The sequence below is a fragment of the Scophthalmus maximus genome, chromosome 11 (assembly GCF_022379125.1).
Source record: "Scophthalmus maximus strain ysfricsl-2021 chromosome 11, ASM2237912v1, whole genome shotgun sequence".
Taxonomy (NCBI): Eukaryota; Metazoa; Chordata; class Actinopteri; order Pleuronectiformes; family Scophthalmidae; genus Scophthalmus; species Scophthalmus maximus.
The window spans coordinates 21,800,001-21,815,000 of NC_061525.1; the positions used below are offsets into that span (position 1 = coordinate 21,800,001).

The 15,000-nt window shown below is 45.7% G+C and overlaps 1 protein-coding gene across 2 annotated transcripts; it reads left to right on the forward strand.

The window, feature by feature from the left end:
• Positions 1-2,120: 2,120 nt before the first annotated feature.
• On the forward strand, positions 2,121-13,843 carry tsku (tsukushi small leucine rich proteoglycan homolog (Xenopus laevis)). Of its 2 annotated transcripts, none has more exons than XM_035623169.2 (3): positions 2,121-2,448; positions 10,069-10,383; positions 11,180-13,843. In XM_035623169.2, exons 1-3 carry the CDS (start codon positions 2,434-2,436, stop codon positions 11,918-11,920), a joined length of 1,071 nt encoding a protein of 356 aa, XP_035479062.2. In that variant the 5' UTR covers positions 2,121-2,433; the 3' UTR covers positions 11,921-13,843. The 2 variants fall into 2 exon arrangements, with proteins under 2 accessions (XP_035479062.2, XP_047191652.1); XM_047335696.1 differs by lacking the exon at positions 2,121-2,448 and adding an exon at positions 9,285-9,429.
• Positions 13,844-15,000: the final 1,157 nt, after the last annotated feature.

Genomic DNA, 15,000 nt, shown 5'->3' on the forward strand with positions numbered 1-15,000 from the left:
GATGTTCGCCATAATTCCTCACACTTGACCTGTGAGCGTTCCGTCCTCCCCCCTCCTCTCTGAAGACTTGTTAGTATCCCCGATCTGACAGGATGCTTCGCTGGCGTGTTTTCACAAGTGCGTGTTCCTCCTAACACATTGTAAACTGCCTGTTTCTAAGTGGTGTTATCTGCTAAATGTTCTAGAGAATAGCCTAACAGGCCCCATGATCAGCAGGGTGCATCTTTGCAGGGGTTGTATAAAAAAGAAAACCAGGGCAGGGGTGTCGCAACAGGAAACCCCTGTGCTTCCGTTCACATTATTTTCTTCACAATCAGCTTCATCAAAATGTGAACTTCAGGCCAAATGAAACAAACCGCCTCCTTGCTGCGCAACATTTCCCCCTTTCGTGTGGCTTCGTCTGCGGTGTCTCCACTAGAGCGCGCGCCCGAGACGGCGGACGGAGCCCAGAAGTTGGTCGCAGAGCCTTTTAAAAATAAAAGCATAATATGAGAGTCAAGGGGAAGCAAGTGGAGGTTCTTTGGTGAGAAAATGAACTGACTGATCGGCAATATGTGTTGAAATGGTTTTAGTATATCTTCTTTTGAGGACTGTGTGTGTCACAGACTGTATGAATGATGTAACATGTGTTTATCAGTCTACATAAACAAGCGACAAAGAACATCTTGATTTTGCCAAATGGCTGCTGTCCTAAGCCCAGCATTTTGTAAAGGGTCAGGGTCAGAGGTTAGGGTTGCTCTCTGTGATGACATCACCAACGCTGATTGGCTGAGGATGACCTCATACAAATTGCTCTTCTCAGGACAAACAGCCACTTGGCACAGTCAGGACGTGCAAGCGAACAAGAACAAAATAGAAACAACAGACAAAAGACAAAGATGAACTGTGTGAAGCAGAGAAAAACATTGAAATAACTGTAGTGGTTTAAGCTATGCTGATTATGAACTGATATTCAGAGGACATATTCATGTCTAAGGCCCTCGCCACGACAGGAGTGAGGTCGTTCGTCGGTTCACCGCCTGCGCATGAGGATTGTCACGTTCTCCTGGAATTCTAAAGATGACGGACAGTCGACGTGCATTTTCTATGACTTTATACCCGGGTTCGTTGTCTTTGCGGACTAAAGTGAACATCAAGCGACAACTTTTTCACGCTCTATCAAAAATGAAGAATGTATTAGTTTCAAAAACAAATCATCACACAATGTTCACAACGTCAACGTAGGCGCCTCTCCTCTTTCGCTTTCCCGCCATATTTTCATATCTGCCACGACAATGGTGGTTCAATCTGTGGCGACGTAGAGAGACGGCTAGGTCAGAATTTTTAAAAAACATTTTGCGGATAAAAGAGTGAAAATCATCACTCAATCTTCGTGACGTCAACGTAGGACACCTCTCCACTCTCGCTTTCCCGCCATCATTGTAATATCTGCCACTGTCTGAGGCAACGGTAATAAGAATCTTGCTCGATATTCAACATCCTGATCTGCGTTCGCAATTTAGGCACCACGGCAAAAGTAGCCTACTCAACAATGTGGGGGTATAATATGGTAATATTAACAGGCGAAAGAGACCAAACTTTACTTGCTACGTTTTTGTCATCTACATCTTCGTCGAGTGTGGTACTTCCTGTTTTCTTTTTCTTTAGTGACGAGGATGCAATGCTCTCCTACCTTTCTTTTCTGATGAGTATTAATTATTATCCGCCGCGAGATGCGTTTGCCGCCGATTCCTCTTCCGGTATCCGGGGGACCGCTGAAAATTCAACGCGAACGCAGGGTGTTTTGTCCCTTTTGGGCTACCGTACTCAAACACGCGAAGCAAACATGGCAGCACACGAAGAAGTCGGGTCCACATACGTAATTAAATCATTAAAAAGTTTACGAACCAACATGGGAACGTTGTTGCAGGTGAATATATATATATATATATATATATATATATATATATATATATATATATATATATATATATATATATATATATATATATATATATATATATACGAACAAACAGTTATTGACAGTCTATTCAATTTATGTTCTGTTAAATATGACAACCGCGAAGTTGCGTTCGAAGCGCGTTTTGTTGTGAAAACCCTCGACCGGAAGTCGCGCTTGTTTCGCCCACCGGCGGCCTTGACGCGGGTGAACCGAGCCGAAGACGAGGCAGCGGGACTCCTGCGGGATGGGGACAGACGAGTGTGTCCCACCAGAGTTTACAGCTGCTTTGTCGCGGGGCAGCAAACACACGGACGGGACCGCGCAGCCCATGTAGCCCGGCACCGGGGGGACGACGACCACCACCACCGCACCGGGACTCGGATGCGCTGCGGGGGTCTGGAAAAAGAAAAAGGAAAAAAAGAAAAATGGGAGCGGTGAAGTGAAAAAAGAAAAGAAGACGGGCGAAAGAAGAACCGCGGAGGAAGTTGTGGATGAACGGCGGCGAAGTAAGTGACGTGTGTTTTTACTGTTACTCTTATTTTGTCGGGGAGTCGGAGGGTTGTCGGTGTGAAGCCCCGGTGGGTCCGGTTCTCTCCCTGGGTCAGATCGGGTTTCACGGTTCTCTTGTGTTCGAGCAACCGCCCCTGGTGGTGTCCGCGCCGAGGAGGGTGACCAGGCGCGCGCACACACTCACTCACACACACACTCACTCTCTCACACACACACACACACACACACACACACACACACACACACACACACACACTCACTCTTTCACACACTCACTCTCTCACACACACACTCACTCACTCACACACACACTCACTCACTCACACACACACTCACTCACTCACTCACTCACTCACACTCACTCACACACACACACACATACACACACACACTCACTCTCTCACACACTCACACACACACACACTCACTCACTCACACACACACACACACTCACTCACTCACACACTCACTCACTCACTCACTCACTCACACACTCACTCACTCACTCACTCACACACACACACACACACACACACACACTCACTCACTCACTCACTCACACACTCACTCACTCACTCACTCACTCACTCACTCACTCACTCACTCACACTCACTCACTCACTCACACACACTCTCTCACACACACTCTCTCACACTCACTCTCTCACACACACACACACACACACACACACTCACACACTCACACTCTCACACACACACACACACACACACACACACACTCACTCACTCACTCACACACACTCTCTCACACTCACTCTCTCACACACACTCTCTCTCACACACACACACACTCACTCACTCACTCACACACACACACACACTCTGACACACACACACACACACACACACACTCTGACACAGTGTAACAGTTGTGTGTGAACTCTGCTGCGACTGATGCGCGCGGAGGTGACATGTGGAGCTGTGATTGACAGCTGGAAGGGGGCGGGGTTGACTCTGAACGTCTCATCAACTCTTTGCTTGACAACGGTTCTTCTTCTTCTTCTTCTTCTTCTTCCGCATGTGATGACTGTTGTCGACGTATTCTTTTTTTTAAATGTATTTATTTTGTACCTGGGTGCTTTCAGCGGAGTGTTTCTCTGCTCCGCGTGGGTTTTTTGGGGCTTTTTTTTTTTTTTTTTTGCCACGTACAGCTGCTGCTGGAAATCTGATCTGAGGGAGCAGAGGTGCCCGTGCGGAGCCTGAACACCCCGCCCCTTGTGTTGACTTCACCCGGGGGCACGACACGGTGCTCCAGCCTGTGGTAACGCAGAGAAACAGAAAAAAGAAAAAAGAAAATTATATATGTATATACATTTTGAGTAAAAAAGAGTGGAAAAGTGGCGTTAAAGGTCAGAAAGTAAATCTCACTAAGGTTTGCTGCAGCGAGAAGTACATCTGTCCTTGTAAAAGTATTTTTTAAAATATTTTACAGTTAAATATTTTTGAGACTTGCTCCATCAGATATCTCAGCCAAAGATCCATCACCGTTTTTTCCGGTTCCCAGCAGCGCAAAGAAATTCAACTGGAACGCGACGTATTCTGCACCGTTTTGTGCAACAACCGTATTCAACACGACACCAACTATATTCAACTCATTCAGAGTTGACGTGAAAAACATTTGGTCTGTTGTTGCAGGTGATTATACATATATGAACACGTAGTTATGGACAGTATATTCCATTTCTGTGAATTTGTTCTACTAAATATTACACACTGTAGCTTTAAGTAAGAGTTGCAACGCTGCAAAGTAAAAACTTTGCACTCAAAACATTATTTATGTAGTGAAAGTATAGCCTTGCACATGTGCTTAAAGTTCCCATGGTGACGGTAGACACAGTGCAGTAGATTGAACCCTTGTCCACGTGAGATTATTATGTTTCATATAGATTTGACCATAGCAGCTTTCAGACATGGGGACACTTTTTGGAACTTTTCCGGAGGGGCTGTGTGTGAGTAGCCGGACTAATACTCAAATGCATACTAGTCTGAAACCACTGAGTAATCGTTCGTCAGTGGCAGCCATCTTGGTTGTTTACAAAAGTCACTTCTCTTCGCGTCACGGTATAAGCCCCGCCCATTATCAGATAATCGGTTGTGATTGGACCAGCAAGTTTTCTGCGAGAGAAAAAAGAGCTTGTTATTGTTGTGTAAGCAGCATTTTTTATGTTGTAGCTGGTGAAGGTGAAGCTACTGATAAGTAACTTTACATGCTGGTGGATTTTTCAGTCGATAACAATTAGAGCTGCAACAGTTAATCAATTAATCAACTACTAAATTAATCGCCAAATATTTTCATAAGCGATAAATCCGTTCAAGTAATTTTTATGGGAAAAAAGTCCAAATTCTCTGATTTCATCTTCTTAAATGTGAATATTTTCTGGTTTCTTTGCTCGCAGTAAACTGCATATCTTTGGTGTGTGGACAAAACAAAACATCATCTTGGGATTTGGGAAACACGATTGACATTTTTCACCCCTTTATAACATGACAACTAATCGATTACTCGAGAAAATAATCCACTGATTAATCGATAATGAAAATTTGCAGTTTTTTGCAGCCCTAGTTACAATGCATCATCCTTTATAAACTGATTGTACATTTCTTTGTAGAATTCTGGCTAAAGCTGTGTTGTGGAGTAAAAAGTTTATTATTTCCCTCTGAAATGCAGAGTACAAGATAGAAAATACTTAAATAAAATAAATATACTTAAAAATGTCCTGACATAAAGCGCCTGAGTAAACGGGCTATTTGAAAAGCAAAACACAAACAGCTCAACATACAAGACACAAATATTGATGTTGGCTAATGGCAAATACACACAGGTTTTTTTTCGTCTCAGCTATCTCCACCTTTATTACACATCAACCTCGGGGGAATATTTAAGAAAAACACTTAGTTGTATACACATGGTCACCGCCTCCCCGTCACGTCAAAGCGGACGCGAGGGTTCACAGTTTTGACGAGTGCACTAGCTGTCAGGTCGGAACTCGTGTTCTGTCGAAGTTTGGCGTCGACAAATAACGGTAACGTTAAGTCGACTTGCGTCGCTCTCTCTCATTCTTTCTCTTTGTCTGTCGGTCTCGCTGTCAGAGCTGGACAGTACGTCTCTCGCCATCCACTTTGGACTTTCTGAGTTCCTGACAAAAGGGACATTATACGTTTGAGGATCGCCGACAATGCTGTTCATAATAAGCTGCTGCTTGGAAAAGATACCGGAGGCTGACTGATACTGTTTTTTGTGGCCGATGCAGATTTTCGGAAGTAAAAAAATACTTATATACTGTAGATTGTTGGTTGGTTGTATTTTGTTTGTGGAGCTTACACATTTTAGGATAAGGGTTTTCTTGTGTTTTATTTTTTCTGAGGACTGACATTGACCATTGATTGAATATTGAATTTAAAACCTGCAACTTTACCACCAGATGCCGGCAGAAAATTACGCACAGGTGCTTTAACAAATTGTGCGTCTACTCGCGTCTTTGCGTTGACTTTGTATGCAATCTCATCGCACGCAAACATTTGGTGTTTGGCGTGAGCGCACCACAACAGTATCGCCTCGTCGTCGCTCCAAAACTGAGCAACCAACCGCAAGAGTAGACAATCTGCTTGGCGAATGGTCCCATGATTCGCAAAAGTCAGTATGTAGTCGCAAGGTGATAAGTTATCATAGGTCGGTAAATAAATAAACATGGCTGATGATCCTCAGGGGACAGTGGAGGTTGTTGTTGCTGCTCTCTCAGGATCGAAAGGTGTGAAAAAGGCCTCTGAAAGTGAGAAGGTGTCGGGGGCGTGATTTCACAGGACATTGCCAATTGTCCACTCAGGAGGGGGCTTCGCAGCTCTAACTGCTGTTGCCGTCGGGTAATTGCAGTCGTTAGAAACGCGCTTGATTTGAAGGCAGCAGCGCACAGCAGCAGTTTTCTGTGGGCCGAGATTTACGGGCGAAAGGTTGAGGAGAGGGGACACCTGGTGCAGAAAGTTCACGATCCTTCGCTGAAGCAACAGATGGAGTCGAGGATGCAGGAAGAGGTGGAGGAGGACGGACGAACGTGGCTGCAACAGCTCACGGGACCCGTTCAGAGCTGGTCTTAACATCCGCCCTGAGAGACGCGACCACAAGTGGACGGCTCGGAGCACGTCTGGCCACACCTGGCAGTAGAATGTGTCTCTCGCGTGATCGGGTCTCACTTCCCCGCTCACACGGACGTCCTCTCTGTTGGCAACGACCCAATGATGTCGTTTGTATCCAGTGTGAGTGTTCGGGTGTGTCAGTTGTGTGAGAGATGGTGATTATGCGGTTGTCAGTATTGACATTGGCCACAAAAGCGCCTTTCACACTGGCCAAAAAAAACCTGTTTAAACCCACTAACACCCGGCGTTTTCTGCAGTGTGAAAACGTTTACTCGGCATTCAGCCCCGGGTCAAATGACTCTGCGATAGACCCGGGTCATAATCGGCTTCACCTCCGACCGGCATCGGTGTGAACTTCACACCCGGGTGAACCCGCTAATTTGCGCGACGGCGGCTCGACTCCTCCGCCGGTAACTGCTGTCACCTCACCAGCTGTGGTAAAGAGACGTCTCGCATGTAGCTCGCTCGCTTAGCCTAGCTTTGGCTCGTTGGTGGTAACAACTGACACATTCCAGATCATCGATGAGGTTCAGAACGGGGCACTTTATTTTAACCCTTCGGCGACAAACACGGCCTCATCAGGCGGTCTCTCATTACACAGTGGCCATAAACTGCGCTGAGTTTGTAAAAGAGTGACAAGTACAAGATATAAGGTAGCGTTGACCACCGGCTCACTGGCTACCACGCTTTCTGTTGTTAACTACACTGTTCTTCTTCTTTTTTTTTTATGGCACGCACCGCTCTCTACCGCCATCTATGGCCGCCAACTGTCACTACACGATCATCAGACCCTGGTCTGCTCACAGTGGGAAAGTGGCCAAATGCCGATTGAACGCGAGTCGACCCGCGTTTAAAAAAACCCGGGTCTCCACGGTGATTTTGGAGACCCAGGTTATACCCACCTGAGTATACCCACCAAAAATTAGGTAGAAGTAAAACATTTCCGATACCATTATATCGACCGATTAATGATTTCTAAGATCTTGTCATCAAACCCTCATGAAAAAGAAATCGAAATTAGGCTTGATATTTTAGTTTAACCAAAAACTGTAATCATCGTAAAATAACTATAAAAAGAAAATACAAATATATAGAACTTGAATGAAGACGTAATTTAACGTAAATTTCTAAACATAAATGCACATCTTACCCGCGCCGTTCCTTCTGTATGATAGAAGTTTTCATATCGGCGAACATAAATGCAGATACCGACACGTCTGTGAAAGTCTCACATCTCCCGATATTATCGGCCAACGGATATATCAGTCCGGCTCCAGAAATGACTTACGATTCATTGTGAAACTGTGGCAGGCCGTTCCCAAAATGGCTTAGGACGCATTTACGTTCACGACGTGGCCACACGCGTCCCGGACCGTCAACGAAATGTGGTCGGCCGTATGACTCGGAGGACTTGTTGCTCAGGACGCATGTAAAGACCAGGTCCCAGAGGAGATGAGCTGGCGAAGACCATGTAGTTGCAGAGGTGTTGCTGTAGAACGCTGCGTGAGTTCATTCCCAAAACATCTAGTCACACCAGAATGCCATATCTCTGAAACACAGGAGAATTCATTCATCAGTCTGTCCCGTACGTGGCTCGTTCCACTATTCAGCCTCCGAAGCCCAAACCAGAGAGAGTGACTGAAATATTTGTGTACTCGGCTTAATTTGACACATTCCTGTTCGGTCAGAACCTGCAGCTGGAGCGATTCTGTCCTCCCTGAAAATACTTTTCTGTAAGTCTCATATTTTAGTCCCTGGTGCAGAGAGACACCTTCAGATTCTAACGTTTCTTCTTTGCACTTCATTTGTGTTTATCATAATTTACTAAATACATTTTTTTGCTTGTCTTCTTTAGAGACTGAACGATATTGGATTTTTGGGGCCGATGCAAATGTCGACCTTACAGAGAAAAAAAATTCTGTGTTTATATATCGGCCGATATTCTTCATATATATGGTTAGGCTAATTGATACATCTACATATTACAATGTATATATAACAAACTGAGCATATGTTTTTTACGTATTAAATGTATGCATACGCCGAAACAGATATTTCTCTGATCTGGCTCTAGTTTTCTTTATGTATCCTATAATTTCGTTGAGTTGATTGCTATTACTAATAAGTTATGCACATTATAATAATAGATGATTTCAGATTATAAAAACACGCAACCGTGTGTACATGCTGTGTGTTATCTTTGGTGAACTCCCACTCAGTTCGTCACTTTTGCAAGAAAACCAGCAGCGGTGAGGAGTTTAAAGGTCAAAAAACAGAACAAAGAGGAACCCTGCACAGAGGTGAGCGGCTCTGTGAGGTGTGTGCAATCAGCCTGTGTCCACGAGCAGCGCCGTGCACCCGAGTCACCTGGTCCTCTTACATAAGCTGAGATAAACAACCCTTACCCCGGTTAGATATACCGGTCAGCGTCCGTAACCCGAGCGTGACCAAGCACATTCCAAAAAACGAATTAAAAGATTGGAGAGCATTAATATCCTCCTGCTTTTTTTGTAATATGCATTTTTGTGTGTGTGTGTGTAAACGCTGAAAAATAGTGTTTTTTCTGTAAAAAAAAACTCTGGGTCGTGTCTTTAACACACACACACACTCACACACACTCTCTCTGCTGTGTCACGTCCTGGTTGACTTGACCCTGACTGTTCATTGGTACCTATTACACAACTCTTAACCTCTGTCCAATTTCCATACTTCATTCAAGTGTTTGTGTGCGTGTGTTAGTACACGTTGCTTCAGTTGAACAGGCTGAGCTCTGTTCATTCAGTTACACATGACATGGGAGGGAGGTAGCAACAGCTGAACAAAAGGTATGAAAGGATTCTCTCTGGTTTTTAGATAGAGACAAATCTTTAATTTTTGTGCAATCCATTTGACTTGATTTGCTTCTTGCAGCCTTTGTGTCCTTTTCTCTGCCTTATTTTGTCTAACTCATGCATGATTTCAGATGCAGCGTTATTATAGTTTCAGACCATGTTAAAGTGTAATCGTCAAAGTTTGAAGTTGCCACTGAATTTGTTTTGTCTGAATGTACCGGGGGCTCGGAGCACATGCTCAGAAAGTGGGCACGTTTCATTTCCGCGGATTTTTGGACGGTGCAGAGAGATTTTAAGGGCCTTGATTTACGATGCACTCACATTTGTTTTATTATTTTATTTTTTACAGCCTTGCGTACTCATTGTAGTGAGTGTAGTAAGAAAGTGAAAATGAACTCAAATTGGGTCACGCCAACTGGGAAGCCGAAAGGGAGGGATACTCAAGTTGCACAAGAAAAACAAAAAGGACTTGGACGTCGGTTCTCAAAGATGAACAAATATCTTGTGGAACAGCTTCTCTCCTTTCTGTAATCACAGACGTTCTTTACAAACCTCTATGGGAGTGCGTGGGTGAAACAAAACAAAAAAGGTTTGAAAAGAAAATAATGAAACGGTTCTTCCCCCCCCGCCCAGGGCATAATGGTCCTCCTCCTGTGTTTCGGCTTGTCTCTGCTGGCGGCGGTCCAGTCCAGTGGCGCCATCAGGAACTGCCACCCCGGTTGCCACTGCGAGGTGGAAAGCTTCGGCCTGTTCGACAGCTTCAGCCTGACCAGGGTGGACTGCCGCAGGCTGGGTCCCAGCACCACCATGCCCGTCCCCATCCCGCTGGACACCGCCCACCTGGACCTGTCCTCCAACTCCATGGGCCCGCTCAGCGACGCCATGCTAGCCGGTCCGGGCTACACCACGCTCATCAGCTTAGACCTCAGCAGCAACCATATCACAGAGGTCGGTGGTTTTGAAACTTAGAAATCGCATATAATTCGTACATGTATGGATGGAAATTTGTGGCTAATATATCAATAAATCACTTTGCTAACTGGTGCGCACATGCAAACATAGGTGCATATAATTATTTTTTATAATGCGCCCTTTAAATAATAGTGAAATGCTGCAGTTTTTGTTGTGTCAATCACACAATTAGCTTTGCGTTTCTAAGCTAGCAACGCACCTGGCCACACCTCATTTTGAGACCACTGGCGCCAAGATTTGGCAAAAGTGCATTTAATTATTTAAACAACAGGACAAAACAACGAAAAGTCGCTGGAGAGATATAGCTATGAGTTTGTAAGTGCTAGTTTTGTGTCACCGATTTCTTTCTCCTGCTGCCTAACAGTGGTCAAATTTTTTTATGGCAGGTTAATAACTCTCCTCTTCTTGTGCTGCAGTTATGTTTCGTTATGTTGTGTTTTATCATTATACAGAGAATCATTTCAATGGTCATGAAAAATTGCTAAATTAGCACACTCACATTTTAGCCCGCAAGTACAAGCTACTGGGATTTTTTTAATATACACCTCAGAGAGGAGTAATTGAAAATACTTTACAGTTTTGTTTACTTTTTTCAAAACATTTTTTGCCTGCTTTCACGTATGGATGACCACAACCAGTATTTCTCCTTTCATATATATTTTTTTACTGTATCTTCAACTCTCCAAATATCCCCTTACCAACCCACCGCAAAGTTGAGTTCACTTCATTCTATGTCTTTGTTAGTATCTTCCCTTTTCTTCTAAATTTTCAGCTAAGCCCCAACGCCTTGTCCAAGCTGCGTTACCTGGAGACTCTGGATCTGAGCCGCAACGACCTGCAGCGCCTCTCCCCGAGATGTTTCTCCGGCCTCCCTCTGGCCGAAGTGGACCTCAGCCACAACAGCTTCAAGGAGTTCGACATGGACGTGTTCGCGACCAAAGTCAACGGTGAACCCGTCAGCGTGGATCTGTCGCACAACGAGCTCGCGTCCGTCACCACGACGCCGCGCGGCAAACTTTTACACATTCAGACGTTAAATCTGTCGGCGAACCGGCTGTCGAGTGTACCGAGGCTGCCGGGACTTCCGCTGAGGTACCTCAATCTGGATGGTAACCCCATCGCGCACATCGCGGAGGGAGCCTTCGCGCCGCTGAAAGATCTGGTTTATTTATCCATCAGTGGCCTCGATGGGCTTCAGGGAATTGCGCCGCGCAGCTTCGAGGGCCTCCAGAGCCTCCAGGTCCTGGACCTCTCCCACAACCACATGCTGAAGGCCCTGAGCCCCGCCGTTTTCAGCGGACTGGACTCCCTGCAGGAGCTTAATTTGTCGGGCTCCGGCGTGGCGTCCTTGCCAAATAACATGCTGACCCACTTGCCCAGCATTAAGAGCATTACGCTGGGACCAAACATCCACTGCTGGAGGACCCAGAAACAGGGGCAGTTCCACCGGCAGCTGGGCCAGGTCCAACACAACGAGGTCCTGAACTGCAACGTGGAGGGCGTCGCGCTGTGAGGCCGGACGCGGGACCACTCCTGACAATCATAATGCCAGAGCTGTGCCTTATGTGCTTTGATATGCAATACACTTTATTTTTTGTGTAACTCTCAAAATTACCTCTATTTCAAAGTTTTGCTTTGAAATATGTCTTAAAGGTTTAATGTGGGCTTCACGAACACGCAAATGCTGTAGCTTTTTAGAAGCAATTTACATAATTTTCACAGCACAGGACAATTCTTTCACATCTTAACTTACAGTAGAGAATGAACTCGTAGTGAACCTTTACTTAATGTATTTCATGTAAAGTGGGACCATATTATTTGCACTTATTCCAATTCCATTTCTTTTTAGATAATACACCTGCACCTGGACGAAACGTCATCCCGTGTCATAGCCTACAAAGCCTTCTGTTGACCACTAAGAATTTCTCATTTGACTTTGAATGTTATGTGATTTATATAGAAACGATAAGAAAGGAATTGTATTGCATTTTGGGAATTGCACATATTCGCTTCACAGTCAAAAAGTATCGATGGGGCTTTGCACAAAGACTTGATGCAGGGGGCGAACAGCAAGCTGGGCCGAGTTCACCGTTTGTAGGAATAAAATTTAAAGAATACTTTCTACTGTGGATTAGATGGATTACGGGCTGAGCTAGCTGTTTTCCCCGTTTCCAGTCTTTATGTGCAGTTCGTAGACACGACTCGTTGTCTCGAGACTGGGGGTCTTGCAGTTGTTGCCAGTTCGTACGTGATCGACTGGCTACCGGGGGTCACGTGCCACACACGATTCTTCACCAGTAGAAAACATCCGACTACGCTGTAGTCCTGTGTTCTGATTTGACGGCCGTTTCCGCCGATTCGTCTAGATCACTTAGCCTGCTAGAAATCTTGTCGGGGAGCCTCTCGAATCGTGTCATTGAAAAGTTGCGAACTTTGTCGGCGATTGGAAAAAAATAAGGCTAAAAATCGCGTGGCGTGAACTGAGCATTCATATTTACTGTACAGACGTGATAGTGGTGTCAAACGAGTTCATCTATTGTGGTCTGAAAGGCTGATTTCGCGTCACCCGCACCGGGTGACGCCAATAACGCAAAGACACGAAATTCGCTCGAGTGGCGAATAAAAGCTGATTAGCGCCGAGACCCTCCCGACGTCACTGACGTCCGACAGAGGTCGGGTGGACGTAAACGCCATTTACGCCCAATAAAATGCATAACGACCCGGCCGGCCAAAAGGAAATGTCAAAAATTGCGCTTGGCGTGTCGGTGTGAACGCAGCCGTGTCGCAGCCACGACATTTGCAGCTTACTGCTTGAAATTTCTCCTGCAAGTGTTGGACAGAAACTGACAGCTTGTCCGTGGTGATTTGACAATTTCTTTCTCAGCGTGGCAGCAGGTTTGGTGTTGACCGCCTTTGCGATCGACGTCCACGCTTCGTTCCGATTCGCTGACCTGCGTCGCCGTCGTCTCACCGGCGTCACGCGACTTAAACGAGTCGTGTCGGTGGCGCCTGGGAATTTTTCATTCTGACCCTCTGACAAACCCTCCATTCTCCAGATCAACAAGAAAAGCCGTCTCCGACACTTTCACATATTTGGTAGCGAAGTTGGACGCTGGTATCTTGTTGACGCGCGAACGCCGCGCCGCCGCCCGTGAAAAACCTCACCGTAGCATTCCTGTCCTGTGGTGTTTCCCCTGGAGAGGAGCAGCCTCCCGACTGCACGTGAAGAGTTCGTGAATGTCCGATTTGTCAACGGCTCGATGGTGTTTCTCTCGGTTTTGAGATTTTTAAAAAAGTAAAATCCACCTTTCGTCGGCTGGTTAACTGAACGCCAGATGAGCCCAGTTTTTATATTTGTATGTACCGTACGCAACTCTGATGTATATAACTTTATATATATTTGACTCTTATGTGTAATAAATGGACTATTCTCACACTTTGAAGTGTTGCGTGTGTGTATGATGTCGGGATGGCAACGATTGACTTGGTGCGTCAGCGAATGGAGCGTTAACACACATTGGGGAGACAAAACCAAACGCGAGGGAAGATTGCGTCAGTGTCCACGCAGCATTTAACATTTAACCCAAAAATCCTGTTTTTCAAAGCCGCCTTTGATTTGACTGAGTCACAGCAGGGTGTGACTCCACAGGACAAGAGGAAGCTCAGATGTCAGCAGTTTACCACCCACAGCACTTTTACAAACTCTGTAGCACGTACATAGCTTTTTTTTTTTATTTATGCTGTTTACTTGTAAGCGTCTGGATACACAGAGTCGCATACACACACACACACACACACTCACACTCACACACACTCACACACACACACACTCGTGGTCTGGAACGGTACTCAGTAAACACTGAAGTGGGCAGAACGCGACCAGCGTTTGGCAGGTTACCAGTCCAGCGTGTGTGTGTGTGTGTGTGTGTGTGTGTCTGTGTGTGTGTGTGTCTGTGTCTGTGTGTGTGTGTGTGTGTGAGAGTGAGAAAAAAAAACATGAATAAGCCGAAGGATTTTCACAGATTGCATCACATCCCAGTTGGATTGTACATGTTACATCCTGAGACCTGAGTTACACAATATATATATATGGAAAGAGTTGTAGGTATTTAAACAAGCCTAAATTCCTCCAGTTGCTCTGTATTCGAGTCGTATTTCTGCCCGTGTGTGTGTGTGTGTGTGTGTGAACGTGACTCTTATTCTCTTCTAGTGAGTGTGTGGGGGCCGGTCGCCAGGGGATTGACCCCGTTGCAGAAAACACTTCCAGATGTTTTGTGTTCATCTCCCGAGGAGCTGCCATGTTGAAAACTAAGGAAGCGAAACATCCATCGGGAAAAGCTGTTGCTCGGTGCGACGGCGTGAAGGAATGTCGCCTCTCGTCGCCTCTCGTCGCCTCTCGTCGCCTCTCGTCGCCTCTCGTCGCCTCTCGTCTCGTGCGGGCGTCGGGTACAGATCAGGTACGGCTTTGAGTTATGATGGTTAGAAATTGAAATAGGGACTTAATTGGCAAGCGGCCTCGAACGACGGCCAGGTCCCATCAGTGTTGCCTTCAGTTTGCTCTTCGGGACTTGTCGCACTTGGCCGAGGTCCAAA